This window comes from Myxine glutinosa, chromosome 8, assembly GCF_964187855.1.
Source record: "Myxine glutinosa chromosome 8, kmMyxGlut1.1, whole genome shotgun sequence".
Lineage (NCBI taxonomy): Eukaryota > Metazoa > Chordata > Myxini > Myxiniformes > Myxinidae > Myxine > Myxine glutinosa.
In genome coordinates, this window is record NC_136268.1 from 118,515,924 (window position 1) to 118,535,003 (window position 19,080).

The 19,080-nt window shown below is 37.3% G+C and overlaps 1 protein-coding gene and 1 long non-coding RNA gene across 3 annotated transcripts in view; both read left to right on the top strand.

Annotated features, from left to right (window-relative positions):
* Positions 1-19,080, top strand: part of LOC144893324 (uncharacterized) — a 64,796-nt gene that overhangs the window by 14,943 nt on the left and 30,773 nt on the right. The window contains exons 2-3 of one of the 2 annotated variants that reach the window (XR_013624390.1): positions 4,703-5,073; positions 12,517-12,823. This is a non-coding gene — a long non-coding RNA (uncharacterized LOC144893324). Of the gene's footprint in view, positions 1-4,702; positions 5,074-12,516; positions 13,657-19,080 lie in introns of those variants that run through there. The other variant, XR_013624389.1, reaches the window with a different exon arrangement.
* LOC137416431 (nicotinamide N-methyltransferase-like) overlaps positions 1-19,080 on the top strand; it is a 35,625-nt gene that overhangs the window by 14,150 nt on the left and 2,395 nt on the right. The window contains exon 2 of the mRNA XM_078783705.1: positions 15,064-15,116. Within this exon, the coding sequence (XP_078639831.1) occupies positions 15,064-15,116 (53 nt within the window). The remainder of the gene's footprint in view (positions 1-15,063; positions 15,117-19,080) is intronic.

Sequence of the window (19,080 nt, forward strand, 5' to 3'; positions counted from 1 at the left end):
GAGGGGGTCAGGAGGTTGGTACCAGCAGAGCGGAGGTTGCGGGTGGGAGTGTGTCTGGAGAGGAGGTCAGCCAGGTAGGATGGGGCCAGGTTATGGAGGGCTTTGTATGTCAAGAGGAGGATTTTGTACTGGATTCTCTGGGGGATGGGGAGCCAGTGAAGCTTGTAAAGGACGGGGTTGATGTGGTCACGGGTCCGGGAATGGGTGAGTAGAAGGGCAGCGGAGTTCTGAATGTATTGGAGTTTATTGGTGATTTTTGAGGGTGAACCATAGAGGAGGCTATTGCAGTAGTCCAGACGGGAGGTGATGAAGGCGTGGATGAGGGTTTCTGCAGCCGTGGAGGAGAGGGATGAGCGGAGACGGGTTCTATAGACTCTGGTTCAGGAGGTTTGAAGTTAAAGACTCTTTTTTTAATATGTCCTTTGAATGCACCATCAGAGTTTTTAGTTGTGATAAAATTTGATAAATGTTGATTTGTTTTAAGATGTATTTCGAAGCCTTTCTTGAGGATATTTTCATCACAGGCAGAACAGTGTTTTGTTTCCTTCTGAATAGGAGATAGTAGGTGAAGTAGATTAAATGTGTGTTTGTTAGTTTTAAGGTGTCTTTTGTATTGTTTATATTCTTGTTCACAAACGTCGCAATACGTTGCTTTGATCATATTTATATGGCAAAATTATACTTCAAGTAAAACACCTTTTTAGAGGCTTTTTAAAAAGATGAAACTGTGCTTAAAGTAAAACACTTACAGAAGAAAGTGCCCTTTTACAGGCTTTTTACATATGAAACTATACTTAAACTAAAACACTTTTTCACTCAGAATCATCTGAGTCATAACTATCACATGAATACTCAGAATCATACTCAGAGTCATCAATAAAGCTACTCTCATAACTATCATTTGAGCACAAACTATTAGCATCATAACTATCATTTGAGTTCAATGAAATACTATCATCACCATCGTCCGAGTTCAATGAAATGCTATCATCACTATCGTCCGAGTTCAATAAAATAGTAAAATCTTCACTGCTGTAATGACTCATATTTAATTAGCAGGAAAAATATTCCCATCAATATCTATATACTTTCTTTCATTAACAGATTCAATCTCTACATTTTTAATATCAAAAGTTATCTTTAAATAATCTCTAACTATCATAGAACGAAATGACATTTCACCAGAAATATTAACATCATTCATTTTACTAAGATCTACACCCTTTGGATTATTAAAGTAAATACAAATTTCTCCACGAGTATTGTTGATGGTCTTATCATTCTTTTTCAAAGTATCGCGATCGATCACTTTTTCAAGCTTTGAATAAATTGCCAGGAGTAGAGGAGAAACTTTTGTTCGATTTACTTTAATGGATGTCTTTCCAGGTATAGTTAGAGCTCTTCCTTTAAATGAAATAGAGGGGCTCATGTTATTTTCCATAACTGGTTTTACCCAAAAATTTTCATATTTATCTTTGTTCAATTTAACATCTTTGACATATTTTTATATATCTTTCACCGAAGTAGAGATTGATTGAAATTTGTCTTTTGTGCTTTGAAACATTGTATTTATTAATGAATAAACTTGCGTTTAGTTTAAGTAAAAATTTACCATATAAATATGATAAGTTCTGAAGGATATTTAGAATTTCCAGACTCTCCATATGATAAATTAGAGAATTGTCCGGCTTGTGATAGAATAGGGCTTAATAATGAGGGTTCATATAAACAATGTATTTTCTGTGATTTAATTTTAATTAATGATAATAAAAAAAAAATATATATATATAACTCTTTAAAATTAGAACCAAAAATGAATTACTTTACAAGATTAATAAGAGAGATGAATGTTAAGTATTGTGATGATAATACACCATTTCTTTCAAGGGAAGAGACTATTTGTATTGAGGAAATGTATAAGGGTTGAATGATATTTATTATTCAAAATAATTTTAATGGAAATGTTAATACAAGATACTATATAAATAAAATAATGAATTATTTTGAAATTAAACCCGAACTCAGGATAAAATATAGAGTTTCTAAAATAGCTCAAAAAAAGTTAGATGACTTGTTTTCCAAATATATAAATGAATGATTTTTTACCCGTTTGGGAAAATAAGATAAAATTTAATAACCATAAAAACATTCCAAATTCATTGAGATGTCTAATAGTTGGTTCAAGTGGATGTGGAAAAACCTGTTTACTTTTAAAGATGCTCCTTGGTCCTAATTTTTTCGATTATGATAATTTAATAATTTTTACAAAGTCTAGTTTTCAACCCGAGTATCAACTACTCTCACAGGGTTTTAATGCAGGTCTTAAAATGGAAGACATTATCGGTGTATTTATACTTCAAAACAAACTAAATGATTTTAATATTGAAGATATAATACAATTATTTTGTGATACACAGAAATCAAAATCGAAACCAAAACCCATAACTTGTATTCTCAGTGATAATACGGATGATATACCTTCACCTCAAGATTTAGATGAATCAAAAAAGAACCTCGTCATCTTTGATGATTGTGTTAATGAGAGAAACCAAACAGTAATGGACAGCTACTATACAAGAGGGAGACATCTTCTTGTAATTGTATTTATCTTAGTCAGTCATATTTTCAACTCCCTCGGCGCTCAATAAGAAACAATGCCAATACTTTTATTTTATTTAAGTTAAATTCAATAGATGTAAATAATTTTTGGAGAGATAATTGCTCTACGTTATGTAGTAAAAAAGAATTTGAAAATTATATGAAACACACGATTGGAAAATATAAATATATTGTTGTGAAACAAGATGAGATGCTAACTGATATTTTACACACATAAATGAGAAAAGATTGTAAGTTTTTTTTTTTTTTTTTTTTTTTTTTTTTTTTTTTTTTTTTTTTTTTTTTTTTTTTTTTTTTTTTTTTTTTTTTTTTTTTTTTTTTAAAAAACCACCCTATGATTCGTTTTGTAAGTACTACAACTAGAGCAATGCGACCAGGAGAAGTAGAAGGGAAAGATTATTACTACATTTCAATGGAGAAACATATGCGATTGAGGAACGAAGTTCAAATATTTGAGGAGGTCTCTCTTGGTTCTACAAAATATTCACATTGTAAGAGTGAGTAAAATAAAGTAAAATCTAACAGTGTTGGGATTTTAGAAACGAATCCTGAAGGAATGAGACAAATTATTAAACATTTGTGTGGTGATGGAGTTAAGATTTTATCATTCGGTTTTGATATCAATGAGGAGACTCAATGCAAACGTATGAAAAGCAGAGATACAAGTATTAGTGAAGAAGAAATAACAACTTGTATTAATACCAATAAAGAATTTGATGAAATATTTAAAGAAAACGATTTTATTTCAACACATTTACTATAATGACAAAGAAAAGGAAAATATTCCCATTGACCTTTACAATTCATTAAATGATATTTTTCAGTAAATAAATACAGAAGATGAATACCGAAGAAAGAGCAAGAAAGTTTAAAGAACATCAAGAGTTGGTTTCAAAAGTTGTAAAGCAACAGGAAGAGATAAAGAAGAAACGGAGACAGAAACTAACTGGTGAAGAAGCCTTTGAAAGAAAACAAGAGAAATTTTTAAAACCACTTTTGAAAACTCAACACTCACCTACAGTTCCCACAGTAGAATTTACTCCAAAAAAACTTCAAATGCTCAAAGATTTTAGTCAAATGACGGCGCAAGAACTTGGAGAATTAGAATATGATGATGAAGGATTATTTCGGAAACTTGAGGAGGTAAATCAACCACCTAATTATGTTGTGGAAGCTCTTCAAAACAATGAATATTCGGTGGGTTCAAAAACCAGAGCAGGTCTCATTCCAACAGAAGAACCAGCACAGTTCCATCTTGTGAAAGAAAAGTTATTGATATTTAATGATAAATTGGTGTTCTTAAGTTCTGCTCAACCAAATGTTGAATTAACTCCAAGATTAATGTTTCTTCTAACAAACTCTGGATTCAGCGGTTCAAAATATTTTGATGAACCACTTGATATGGAAAATGCGGAAGATAGGGTATATATTGATTTACTAAACTCACTTGATTATGAAGTTTCTGTTGCCGGTAAAAGTAAGAAGAATGAGAAGGAGAAACATATTATTGATGCTTTAAGTAAGCTTGGTTCGGGTGTTAGCTTTCTTCCAAATGACCCATCACAATTAGTTAATAGGTTATTATTGTTGTTAGGTAGTAAGAAGGCTGGAAACAACAATTGTTTTAATGAAGCATCCGCCATTTTAGATCAGTTGATGAATATGAAAATAATTAATAAATGTCAATACAAAGATATTTTATTAGATATTAAATAATATGAGAAGCACAATTCTTAGTTTTAATTTCACAACGAGTGATAACACAGCTTCATTCCCTTACCCACTACAACTTGACCCCCTTACCTCATATGAGGCTTCTTTGTTGTCAATGGAGACTGTTACGGGGTCAACCTCGAAGGGAGCCCCGGCAGAAAGATGTATGGTCCTTGGGTGAAAATAAGTCGATCAATAACGAGTCCACACCCAGGGTTACGAACAAACCCAATATATTCCCAAATCCCGCACAGGAATCACAATGCGTTTACAGCACTTCCATGCAATCCTTATCTATACTATAGGTGACGTCACCTTAACCCCCCAACACTCACGGCCCTTGCCCCCAATGTCTCTGCACGCCTCCCAGGTGACGTCGAGTCGATCCAGCGATCGGGGAATCAATGTCCGATTCCAATCCGGGGCTGGGAGTGAAGATACTCGTCAACCTCAGCGAGGCTACCCGACTTCGCAGGTTCCGCAGTAATCCAGCGATCTCTGGACGCTTGGACTTCGGTTCACAGAGGCACGGTTCCCTTGTCCTTTATGTTCGGCGGCTCGGTCTCGAGCTGCCGTCTCAACTCTCAACCGTCTCCTTCCAATCTCTTTCGCGCACGCCAGGCCCAAGGTGTGACCCGTACACGCCCTCGTAGGCGTCGAGGCGAACAGCGCCGGGCTCTTGTTTCCTTGCAGGACCACACGGCACCTGGACACGTAACCGGCAATCAATCACCCCCGCAGGTAACTCCTCTCGCCCAGACGGGCTTTTCCAACTCCGTTCCAAAGTAGGTAACGATCTCGCGTCGGAGCTCTCGAAGCTTAAGATCGCCCTTTCTTTTCCTCCTCCTCTTCTTCACGATCCCGTTTCCGGTCTCGTTTTTCCCAGAAGGGCTCCTGACCCCTTTAATCACAACAACCTTTAATAGAATATACATTTATAAGAAATGACCTGAATTGTAACCCCCATAAACCCGGAATTCGTAACAAGACTTACAATACACTTTTTAATATCACAGAGAAAAACAACAAGTTTATTTATAATCCAGGAAGTGGGTACAAAACTATAACAGTTTCACCCGGAGCTTACGAGATTTCTCAAATATCTTCTGAAGTCTCTCGCCTTATGAAAGAAAAAGGTGATGAACCAAAAAATATTGTAATAGATATTCAAAAACACACTTCAAAATCAACTATTAAACTTAAAAATAATTATAAAGTTGATTTCACGATTGAAAAATCGTTTGGAGAGCTATTGGGTTTCTCTTCAAAAAAGATTGAAACTAACGGAACGTTTTACAGTGATAATGTCATTCAAATATCCTCCGGTATAAATTCAGTATTAATCCATTGTGATTTGATTGACGGGTGTGATTCGGGTGCTTATAACGATGGAATAAGAACAAATACAATATTTTCATTCAGCGCATACTCAACACCGATTGGTTATAAATTCAATATGGAACCAAAAAATCTTGTCTATTTACCTGTGTCAGGAAAAACCATATACAGAGTAAATTTTAGGATAACCGATCAAGATAATCGTATGAACTCCTTTAATGAAGAAATTATATCCATCAGAATTCACCTACGTGAAGTTTTTCAATAAATAAATAATGGTTATTGTGAGAAAACACGAGTTGGGAAAATATAAAGTAATTACAGGGGATGGGATGTTCCTTTCACCATACTATAAGGGTGAAGGTATGTTTCTTGGTCGAGGATACTATAAACCAAAGAGACAACGGGGTGAAGGTCATCAATTTAGAAATAAAGGAGATGGGATAATTGATACTCTAATGGGTATTGGTTCAACCATTCTTAAACATAAAGACCTAATTGGTTCAACTTCTTCTGCCGTGGGCTCAGTTGCGGGTGCTATAAAGAGTATAAAAGATGCTCAAAAGGAGTCTCATAAATTACAAGCAATCAAAGAAATAAAAAAAGGTAAAACTCAACTATCTTCACAAGAACGACAAAAAATCATTAAAATACTTGGGTCAGGGTTTCAACAATTTTAATGCTATATAAATACAAGTATGGAAGCGATTGATAGTATCTATGATTTGGATGATACGATTATCATTTCAAACTCCACTAAAAAGGAAGACTATTTTAAGGTAAATGCTATAACAGGAACAGACTGGAATTCAAACGGAACAAAAAGTTTTGAAATAAATAATCAACAAACTTACTTGAATATAGCTGATAGTTTCTTGCTGTGTAAATTTAAATTCACTAAGGCTGCGAATAATACTAATGCTACACTCGTAAATGATTTCTTCTGGAAAATGTTTGACAGTGTCCTCCTGTATATTGGAACACAAGAGGTTGAAGCGGTTGATTATGTCTCTGCTACATCTGAAATGATGAAATTTACACTATATTCGTTTAGTGATAGAATGGGTAAGGGAGCTGTTGAAGGTTTTATTCCTGATATGTCAACGGGAACAAATGCTGACCCTGGTTATATTCAAAGGAAGGCAATGTATAAGGATGAAACAAAAGCAGAGAATAGTTTTACCGTAGCAGTACCTCTTAAAGGTATATTTGGATTTTGTGATTATGATAAAGTTTTGTATGGTCTTAAAATTAGATTTCAACTACAAAGGAATGATAATGTAAATAGGTTGCTTTTTGGGGCTGAAAATGCTTTTGGCGACAATAATAAATTTGTTATTAATGATTTGTGTTGGTATATCAGTGAATATACTCCTAATCTTAAAATGGAAGAGATGTTAAATAAAAGACTTAACTCAAAGACCCCGCTAAATGTATCATACCTTAAAAGAAGATGTCAACACGTTAAACTGGAACACACTACCTACACTTGGAATTTAGGTGTTCTTCAAGGAAAGCCACGATACCTCTGGCTCATTTTTAAAAAACCAGATGGGGAGGACGGTACTAAAAAGAATAATGCGCTGTGTGATAATGCTAAGGTAAAACAACTTCGGGTTTCTCTTGATGGAACATTTTATCCGCGAGATAGATTGGAAATTGATTGGGAAAAAAATGATTATGCGGAAGCCTACAAGTCTTATCAAAAGGTGTGTGAAAGTAATGGTAATAATGACCCTATTTTGGATATGGTTGCGTTTCAAAAACTTCATACGATCTACGCAATTGACCTGAGTTCTCAAAAAGAAACTATAAAGTCTAATAGAGTGGATACTTCTCTATACATTGAAAGAGGAGAGAATGAAGAAGTTGATGCTTATTGTTTGCCTTTGGAGGAAACAGAATTACAGATTAATACAGATAATGGTGTTATGATTAATATCACATAGGTTTTTTCTCATAAATAAATGAGTCGGAAAGAACCGGTATATGTTAATCAAATCAATCTTAATAAATTAACATCTTGTATTCAAAATCAAAAGCCTTGTATTATTAATGTTAATACAATTCAAAGAAAAGGAGCTGTAAGAATTGATGTTTTACTCACACACACACAAGTAAAAACACAATGATACTGGTTCACTTAAAATTAAAATGACAAAACCTATGTTAAAGAAATATTCAATAGACGTGTCAAGAGGAGGATTTCTCCCGTTTCTAATTCCTTTATTTGCTGGTTGAAGTGCGGCGGGAGCATTGACTGGTGGTATTTCAGCAGCGGTAAAAACTGCTCACGAAAGGAAGGCACAACTAAAAGCTCAAAAAGAATTGGAAAGACATAACAAGGAGTTGGAGAAACAAATTAGTGGAAGTGGTATAATTGTAGATTTTGCTCAAAAACTTGAAAGTCTACCTGATAAAGCCAGATTGTTGGTTGGAGATATGCTTTCCTCTATCGCTCAAGCGGGTGTTAAACTCAAACTAACTAAACGTTGTTGACGTCAACAAACTAACTAAACGGGGTAATGGATTGTATCTTTCTCATAAATAAATGGATAAATGGTTTAAACAATTTGGAAAGAATACAACGGCAAATATAGAACTAGCTAAGTATTGTAAAACACTAAAAATTGATCATGTGGTTATTTGTATGAGAGATGAATTAATACATATAAATAAGAATACAAAGAATATTATTATGAATTTAGACACACAGAATGGTTCTCATTGGGTTTGTTTTCATAATAGTCAGGATAAATATTATTTTGATAGTTATGGTATGCCACCACCTGTTGAAGTAATACAATTCTTACAGAATGGTATTTATCAAACATTTCAAGTTCAAGAAATTAATTCTAAATGTTGTGGTCAATTATGTTTATATGTATTATTTCAACTCAACAATAATGAAAATTTTTATGATATCATTTTTAATCTAATATAAATGACTTATGTTGGAAAAGATGGATCTATCTTTGGAAAATCCTCTCAGGATATTGATTTATCAAATTATTATACAAAGGCACAGGCTGAACGACAAATATATAGTATAAGTAAAAATATTAATATGAAGAATACTTATAAATTAATCAATTATCCAAACCCTACAGATGCGAATGACTTAATTAGATTCAGTGATTTATCACAATATATATTTTTAAAGAAAACAGCACGTTTTGTTAAACAAGTAAAATTTACAACCACAACACCTGGTTATACTAACCATACACCTTTCCTCATTGAATTTAACTACCTGCTTACAATTGAATTTTACAAAGAAGGACATATAGTTAATATGCGAATTAATAAATGGGGGTATGATATGCCTGATTTAGGGTATAATTGGTATTTTTCAATAAACTTAGAAGACCTACATGATTTGAATCAGTCTCGTAAAGAAGAATATTATCCGCTTGGCGAGGATAAGGATTTATGCGGAAGTACAATTAGTAAACAACAAATACATGATTTTAAGAAAAGAAAAATATATGATAGGATAGCGATGGTTAGCATGACAAAGAAGGAAGGTAATGAGATAAGGATAGAAAGCCGAGGAATACAAACCGATTTGGTAGTGGGAAGATGGGGTGGTATTACCTGTCATAATATTAATCTCACATATATTTCTGATACATAAATGACAGGAAGAAGACTACAAGAGAATTGTAATTTTTGTATTCAAGGATACCTACAAGAAAAGGGTGCTCGGTATTACATACCTTATGATGTGGAGCATATACATGGCAATTTTGTCATTAAAAACTGGCCTTCTACTGATATTGTTAAACCCACAAATAGAGACTTGTTTAAAATATTAAATAAAAATGAACTTCTCAAAGTTATGAAATATAAAACTCTTTTAGAAATCGTCAACAAATCTTATTGGTATCCTATTATGAGAAAAATAATTATTGATTCAAGAATATCTCAAAATCCAGATGAGTATATGTATAATATTCTTTGGGGTTCAAACTCAAGGGTAGCAAGGGAAGGAGTTGAAGAAGAGAAGGAGGAAAGAGAGAAGGAGGAAAGAGAGAAGGAGGAGAAGGAGGAAAGGGAGAAAAAGGAGAAGGAGGAGAGGGAGGAAAGGGAGAAAAAGGAGAAGGAGGAAAGGGAGAAAAAGGAGAAGGAGGAAAGGGAGAAAAAGGAGAGGGAGGAGATGGAGAAAAAGGAGAAGGAGGAGAGGGAGAAAAAGGAGAAGGAGGAGAGGGAGGAAAGGGAGCAAAGAGAGAGGGAGGAAAAATATAAAAAGATGGAAATCAGTGAGATTCATAAAAGATTGAGTGTATTACAGCAAATAAATCAATCTCAACGCACCGAAGAGGAAAATAAAGAATTAACGACTCTTACTAAGATAATGATTTTAAAAATGGTTGAGATGAGTTCAGCGAGGAGATTTACATGAAGAAGACAAAGATTATGTGGTTGATGATGCTCTTGACTTTAGTTGGTTTTTATTTGTAAATAAATGGAGGAGAGAGTGAAGGCATTCCTAAGGATTCTTTATGTTTTAAAAATTAAGATAGAAATGTATATGTTGAAATACTCTGTCAGACTTTTTCTGATAAATAAATATGAGTTATTGTCTCAAATGTAAAAAGAAAACTAAATCTAAAAATATCTCTTATGTTAAAGCTAAAAATAATAGAGTTTATCAAAAAGGAATATGTCAAGTGTGTGGCTCTAAAAAGTGCCAATTCATCTCTCCTAAAAGTGGAGGAGACAAACAAAAGTTTCTGTCAGGAAGTAAATTTACAACAACTGGAATTCCGGGGGAATTACACCTTCCAGGGTATTCTTTCTGTGGTCCTGGAACAAACTTGGATAAAAGATTAGATGAGGCTAACAATCCTAAACCTTGGTCTAAGCCAAAAAATAAGGTTGATGAAGTGTGTATGAAGCATGATATTGCTCATGGGAATACCACTATATTGGATGAAAAACATGAAGCAGACAGAGAAATGTTGTATAATTTGTCCTTGATACGAAATCCACCATTGAGAGAGAAAGTTGATAGGTTTATTGTGAAAAAAATGATAAGTGTTAAATTGAAACTTGGTCTTGGTTATTCCCCAAAAAACTATTAAACTCCAATGATGTTATCAAGACTGAGGAGCTTTTGGCTAATGAATTACATAAATCTATAATCACAAAGTTTAAAAGAAGGAAAGTTTATTCTAAATACACTGACCACATATGGTCCGCTGATTTAATCGAACGAAATAATGATAAGGGATAGAGGTATGCTTTAACCGTTATTGATTTGAGGAGTAGTTCTGCCTGGGTTGTTCCTTTGAAAAACAAGAGAGGTAATACTTTAATGTTAGCCTTTAAGCTATTATTTGATAGGGATAAAAGAAAACCAAAGAAACTGTGGACCGATGAGGGAACAGAGTTCTATAACAAAATATTTATGAAATTTCTTCAGGGGGAGGGTATTAAATTATACAGCACCTTTAATGAAGGAAAAGCAGTTGTTATTGAGCGTTTTAATCGTACTTTGAAAGAGAGACTATATTAAAAATTCACAAAACTCGGTTCTCAAAAATGGGTGTATTTAATTCAGGATATTGCAGATAATTACAATAATACTGTTCATTCATCAACAAAATCAAAACCATCGGAAACATTTACAAAATTAGAATATGAGAAGGAGATTAATTTGAGAAAGCCCAAGTTTAAAGTTGGTGATATTGTAAGAATATACAAATGGAAAAGTCATTTTGAGAAAGGTTATACACAAAAATGGACTCGTTAATTACTTAAAATCATTGATGTAATGGATACAGCTCCTTGGACCTACAAATTATATGATTTAAATGGAGAAGAAATCTTGGGTTCATTTTACTCGCAAGAATTACAAAAAACACAAGTAAGCAGATAATACCCTTGAAAATAATAAATAAATAAATAAAATGTAATGGGGATACGTTTTTAAATCTGTGAACCCCAAACACAGAATCCCCACAACTTTTTAGTTGGGGCTTAACTTTTGTGTGTATATAATGGGGATACGTTTTTAAATCTGTGAACCCCAAACACAGAATCCCACAACTTTTTAGTTGGGGCCTAACTTTTGTGTGTGTATAATGGGGATACGTTTTTAAATCTGTGAACCCCAAACACAGAATCCCACAACTTTTTAGTTGGGGCTTATCTTTTGTTTGTGTATAATGGGGATACGTTCTTGAGATCTGTGAACCCCAAACACAGAATCCCTCAACTTTTCAGTTGGGGCTTAACATTTGTGTGTGTATGTGTGAGTGAGTCATAATAATATGCAAACCCTAACCCAACCCCATCCCTAACCCAACCCCATCCATAACCCAACCCCATCCCTAACCCAACCCCATCCCTAACCCAACCCCATCCCTAACCCAACCCCATCCCTAACCCAAACCCATCCCTAACCCAACCCCATCCCTAACCCAACCCCATCCCTAACCCAACCCCATCCCTAACCCAACCCCAACCCCATCCCTAACCCAACCCATCCCTAACCCAACCCCATCCCTAACCCAACCCCATCCCTAACCCAACCCCATCCCTAACCCAACCCCATCCCTAACCCAACCCTAACCCAACCCCATCCCTAACCCAACCCATCCCTAACCCTCACATTCAAAATCCCAACCCTAACCCAATCCCATCCCTAACCCAACCCCAACCCTAACCCTCACATTCAAAATCCCAACCCTAACCCAACCCCATCCCTAACCCAACCCCATCCCTAACCTTCACATTCAAAATCCCACCCAAACCCTAACATAATCTTTTTTTGCTTCTTTTTTTAAAATACGTATTTCATTTTTTTTTTTTCCTCTTCTCCCAATTCTGTCTTTCAAGGCTTTCAAGTTTGAAGAAGTAGAAATGGGAAGAAAGAATTTTCCAGCATTTTCTTCCTCGAACTTTCTTGATATTGCTTAAATCAGGCGTCATTAAACAAAGAACATTGTTCATTGCTTTAGAATCCAAAGAGTCTCCAAGATGGACCCCACAGGTAGAGTCTCCAAAATAAAACCAACTTTCCAAGTTCCCAAGGTATAACCACATTCCTGTTGAGCCTCCAAGATAGGTATCACATTCCGAGTCATCAAAACAAAACCCCCATTCCGAGTCTCCAAAAATATAACCATCTTTCCAAGTCTCCAAGGTAGAACCACAATTTTCAGAAATATTGGGGGTTTCCGTGATAAGTCTCACATAGTATAACTGCGGACCATCAGGGAAAACTTCCCTTTCCCAATTTTTTAGGGTTTCTATGATGTGTCTCACATAGTATAACTGCGGACCATCAGGGAGAACTCTCCTTGCCCAATTTTTTAGGGTTTCTATGATGTGTCTCACATAGTATAAATGCGGACCATCGGGGAGAATTCCCGTTTCCCAATTTTTTTGGGTTTCTATGATGTGTCTCACATAGTATAACTGCGGACCATCAGGGAGAACTGTCCTTGCCCAATTTTTTAGGGTTTCTATGATGTGTCTCACATAGTATAACTGCGGACCATCAGGGAGAACTGTCCTTGCCCAATTTTTTAGGGTTTCTATGATGTGTCTCACATAGTATAACTGCGGACCATCAGGGAGAACTCCCCTTTCCCAATATTCAGAAATTTGTGGGTCTCCAGTGTATGACTTGTATTCTGGCTCATCAAGGTAGAACTTGTTCAGTCGGTTTTGTTTTGATAACTCACAACAAGTATCATCATGGTAAAACTCTTTTTCAGGATTTTGTGGATCTCCAAGGTATAACTCTTTGGCTGGGTCATCAAGGTAGAACTCGTTCTGGGGGTCTTGGTTGTTCAAAATGTCTTCAAACAAAAAAATAACTTCATCCCAAGTTGTGTTAAAAGCAGAATTTTCATTTCGTATCTCAGATACAATTTCCTGTGAAAGAAAATAACAATGTATTAATTTAATACAATATTTTTATTTGTATAAATCAAGCTCTATGAATATTAAAAGAAACTTTATTAACTCTTACACGAGTCTCATCTAAAAAAAAAAAAATTAAAATAAATAATTAAATAAATAAATAATTAATTAAATAAATAAATAAATAAATAAATAAACAAACTTACCTCCATTGATAAGAGGTTCGAGTCCAGTTCATCAATCTGAAGGTTGAGTTCTACACAGGTAGTAGGACTCCAAGGAATAGCAAAGTTATCCCATTCCATTTCGGCATAGTAGCTGGCGAAGCCGGTGTTGTCAGTAAACGAGTACGTATTATGTTGAAAACCTGATTATGGCATGGCTCGAGAATCCGAAGCACAGTGGGCGCAGCCATCTTGCGGAGGCGGAAGTATGCATAACAAATTTAAAACGTTCATTAGGAGTTTCTTTCACCCGTCGTCGTTTGATTCACAATGTTATGCACCTCCGATGTATTAATAAAATAATTTAAGACCAACATCGCCCCGCACGGGCCTGGTCATCTTCAACAAAACGCGTCACCAAACACCGGACCCAATGAGAGTCGAGCATTTGCAAAAAATTTCTAAAATGAAAGTGCTCACTGGATGGAGTGCTGGAGACAGCCGTCGACCGGATGTGGGAGTTTGCATAAAACAATTGCGAAAAAGTTCAATAGGAGTTTGTTTCACCCGTCGTTCTTTGATTCATAATCTAATGAAACCTCTCATTAGTAATTAAAATACGTTAAGACCAACCTCATTATCTTCAACGAAAATCGTCATCAAAGACCAGAACCAATGAGATTCGAGCATTTGAAAAAATATTTTTTCACTGGATGGAGTGCTGGAGACAGCCATCGACCGGATGCGGAGGTTTGCATAAAACAATTGCGAAAAAGTTCAATAGGAGTTTGTTTCACCCGTCGTTCTTTGATTCATAATCTAATGAAACCTCTCATTAGTAATTAAAATACGTTAAGACCAAGCTCGTTATCTTCAACGAAAATCGTCATCAAAGACCAGAACCAATGAGATTCGAGCATTTGAAAAATATTTTTTTCAAGCTTATTACGCGTTTCGGAGGGTGAAAACGGCGTGAAATATTCTCACATTGACGAAAAATTATTTTTTAGAAATCTCGCGGCCGTATGGGATAGTTTTTCACGGCCATAAATACGGTATAAGCGGTTTACATATTTAGTTTAGAAATACGGATAGTTTTTCACGGCCGGAAATAACCGAAGTTGAGATGGAATTCACCGAATTAATCACTGCAAGCTAACTTCTTCTGGTGGACGAAGCCGCCGTGCCCGGAGAGTCAGAGAACCAGCCCTGGCGCCTGACAGCGACTGAAGTTAGAAGACTACACACACTTACTGTGAAAACGTATGTTAAGCCCAGTTAAAAATAGGCCTTAAGCTAGCACATCGTATCGTTACTTCCTTAAGCTTCTTGTGACATTTATTGTATGCAGGTATTGCCATTGGGGAGGACTGTCTGCTCTTCTCTTTTACCAAGTCTTACCAGGTATGGTACCTACTACACCTACCTACTACCAACTACCTACCTACCTACTACCAACTACCTACCTACCTACTACCAACTACCTAACCTACTGATGCCATGGTGATGGGTAAAATAGTGGCAAGAGGTTTTGGCTTCGCCGGCTCATTGCGGCTTTGCAGTCGGTACTAGTAGTCCATTCTCAAGTGAAGCAGAAAGCGTGTTTGAAAAAGCCTGTGTTGTCGGTGCCTTTTATAAGAAGGGCTGGGTGTGTCATTTCCTGTGGAAATTCCCTGGGCAGGTCTTAACTGGAAATGATGTGATGGAAATTCCCTGAAAATGATGTAATGTCTTAACTGAAAATGATACAATGGCAGAGTTTATAAAGTGGGTGGGGTTAACAAAAATGGGCGGGGCTTAGTAAAAAGTGGGCGGAGCTTACCAAACATGGGCGGAGCTTACCAAAAAGTGGGCGGGGCTTACCAAAAAGTGGGCGGCACTGGAGGCGCTCAGACAAGAACATTGAGGGAGGTTTATCATTTTATCTTAGCTCAGTTAAAATATCTTAATAAAGAACCAAACTCAATCATATACTTTGTTAATATATTAGATGGTGAAGAGAGTGGCAAGAGAATTAAATTATTTCCCACGCACAAAACAAATATTTGTAGGATCAATGTTTGAGTGGTCTACTCAGGATCATTGAGAGTAAGAGTACCATAAAACCCAAGGGGGGATCATTGTTTGAGTGGTCTAATGAACAACATTAAGGATAGGTGTCAAAAGGCTAAAAGGTTCGTAAAGAGGTGAGAGGAAAATTAACATGTAAGTGAATGGGTCGATGTTTGAGTGGGTCAAAGATAATCTGCCAGATGATATGTAGAAGAAGGATTATAGGTCTATAAGGGAAAACAAATATTTGTAGTGTTTGAGTGGTCTAATGAACAACATTAAAGATAGGTACTATAGACAAAAGGTTCATAACGATGAGGGTGGGAGAAATAGAGGTGTTAATGGGCAATGAGGTTAAGAGGAAAATTAACATGTAAGTCAATGGGGAAATGAGAGTGTCCCAGAAGCAACATATATACACTACTCATGTGGGACTTTTTCTATGCCATGTGGGACTTTTTCTATGCCATGTGGGACTTTTTTTATGCCATGTGGAACTTTTGTCTGCCATGTGGGACTTTTTCTATGCCATGTGGGACTTTTTCTATGCCATGTGGAACTTTTCTCTGCCATGTGGGACTTTTTCTATGCCACGTGGAACTTTTCTCTGCCATGTGGGACTTTTTCTATGCCATGTGGGACTTTTTCTATGCCACGTGGAACTTTTCTCTGCCATGTGGGACTTTTTCTATGCCACGTGGGACTTTTTCTATGCCACGTGGAACTTTTCTCTCCCATGTGGGACATTTTCTATGCCATGTGGGACTTTTTCTATGCCACGTGGAACTTTTCTCTGCCATGTGGGACTTTTTCTATGCCACGTGGGACTTTTTCTATGCCATGTGGGACTTTTTCTATGCCACGTGGAACTTTTCTCTCCCATGTGGGACATTTTCTATGCCATGTGGGACTTTTTCTATGCCACGTGGAACTTTTCTCTGCCATGTGGGACTTTTTCTATGCCACGTGGGACTTTTTCTATGCCACGTGGGACGTTTTCTATGCCACGTGGAGCTTTTCCCTGTGCCACGATCCATGATGAGCAGGATCTGAAAAAAGCAAGATACATTTCATGATTTAATTCTGCTTTGCACACTCTTTGCTTGGTATTGAGGTGGTTTACCAATGAGGGGCGTTTTGATTATGACTAGTGACCTTCAAGTATGATTACAGAAGGCCCTCATACAGAAGGCCTCACAGGGTCTATGTGGTCTTGGGGGACTAAGGGTTCTAATGGGGGTACATATGGTCTTCAGGTTCCGAAAGTGTCTTCAAGTTCCTGAGGGTCTTAGAAGTTTTAGAGTCTTGAGGGCCTTAGGTTATAAAAGGTCTAAAGGGTCAGACAGTTTATAACAGACCAAAACAACCAATATACGAGTGAATGGTCATTAATGTACAAAGGATTGTACAGATGCGACATGAGGATTGTACAGATGCGACAGAGCGGTGGTTGATGTGGTCTTCACATATTTTTGTTTAGAGCTGTACAGTGGCTGCTACTTTTGGCTGATGTAACTACATCGTCTTTAATTCCCCTGTCATCTCAATCTTCCATTAGCCTTGATTTGGTATTAAACCAAATTGGACAAATTGGACTTGATATGGACCAACTTCTATCTACCCATCCCAACTCTCTCTTCCTCATATGTGGTGATTTCAACTGTCACCATGCCAGTTGGCTGGGTGTGGGTACCTCTCTCACCAGCCATGGCTCTTCAGCAAAGGACTTCTGTGACTCACTGGGACTGACACAAACTGTCAATTTCCCGACCCGGATTTCAGTCAACGGAGCATCTTCTCTTCTGGACTTGGTTATGACTAACTTCCCTGAAAATGTCTGCTGCTCTTCTTCTGCTCCAATCGGTTCTTCTGATCATGTGCTTGTTAAAGTGGACATCTCTCTGACCATTCTCAGAGAGCCTCCTCAGCGTCGACGAGTCTGGCATTTCACTCAGGCCAACTGGCACGGTCTTCAAGCAGCCATCAATCATCTGGACTGGTCTCCCATCTCTACTGCCTCTGACATAAATTCTTCCTGGGAATTCTTCCAAAGCAAACTGCTCTCTCTCATGCACAGATTTATCCCATCTCGTCTTCTGTTGTCATACCCTTCCTCCCGTCCATGGTACACGGAATCTTGTGGTGAGGCTATTGCCCAGAAACAACTTGCTTTCGTCTCCTGGAAAGCAAATCCAACGGAAGGAAATCTCATTTCCTTTCACAAAGCCCGAAACAAGTGTGTGTCCACGCTCAGGAGAGCCAGGAAACAATATCTCTCCGTTCTCAGGACCGAACTCTCTTATCTGTCTCCCTCTTCCAAATCCTGGTGGCGTCTGGTCAAATCTGTTTCTGGTGTTTGTTCCCCCTCCATCCCCTCCCTCACCTCAAATGGCCACACGGCTGACTCCGCACGCGAAAAAGCTGAATGCCTCAACTCTGTGTTTGCCTCTAAATCTTGTGTCCCAAACCCATCACTCTCTGTACCCACCGTACCCAGTCGTACCCAGCTGCTCCTGGACTCTGTCTCCTTTCCTCCTGACAAGGTGGAAAAGTTTCTGTCAACCCTCGACTCGGATTCTGCAACTGGACCTGACGGCATCAGCCCACGGGTCCTAAAATCCTGTTCTTCCGCTCTTTCACTCCCTCTCTCTGTTCTCTTCACCCTCTCTTTTGCTCAAGGTCATCTTCCATCTACTTGGAAATCTGCCAACATCACCGCTTTGCACAAAAAAGGTGCAAAAACAGATCCCAGCAACTACAGACCAATCAGCCTTCTCCCAATTATCAGCAAAGTCATGGAATCCATCATTGCTTCAGATATGAAATCTTTCCTCTTCTCCAATGGCTTGATCTCTGATCATCAATTTGGTTTCAGACCTGGACACTCTACTCTGGACATGCTGCTTCTGCTTTCTCAACGATGGATGGAGGTCCTCAATGCCAAACAGGAAATTAGAGCAGTCTCCCTTGACATATCACATGCCTTCGATACGGTCTGGCACCCCGCTCTGCTCACCAAACTCTCCTCTTTTGGTATCCATGGAAATCTCCACGCATGGCTGGCGGACTTCCTCTCTAGTCGTAGTCAACGTGTGGCCCTGAATGGGTTTCTCTCATCTCCTCTTCCTGTTCAGGCTGGAGTTCCACAAGGCAGTGTTCTAGGCCCTGTCCTTTTTCTGGTCTTCATCAATGATCTCTCTGACTCTCTTGAAAATCCTTTGTATCTCTTTGCTGATGACTCTACTCTCTGTCGCTCCATTCTTCATCCCTCAGATCGGCAGTCTGCTGCCTCCTCACTCTCTGCAGACCTGGACAA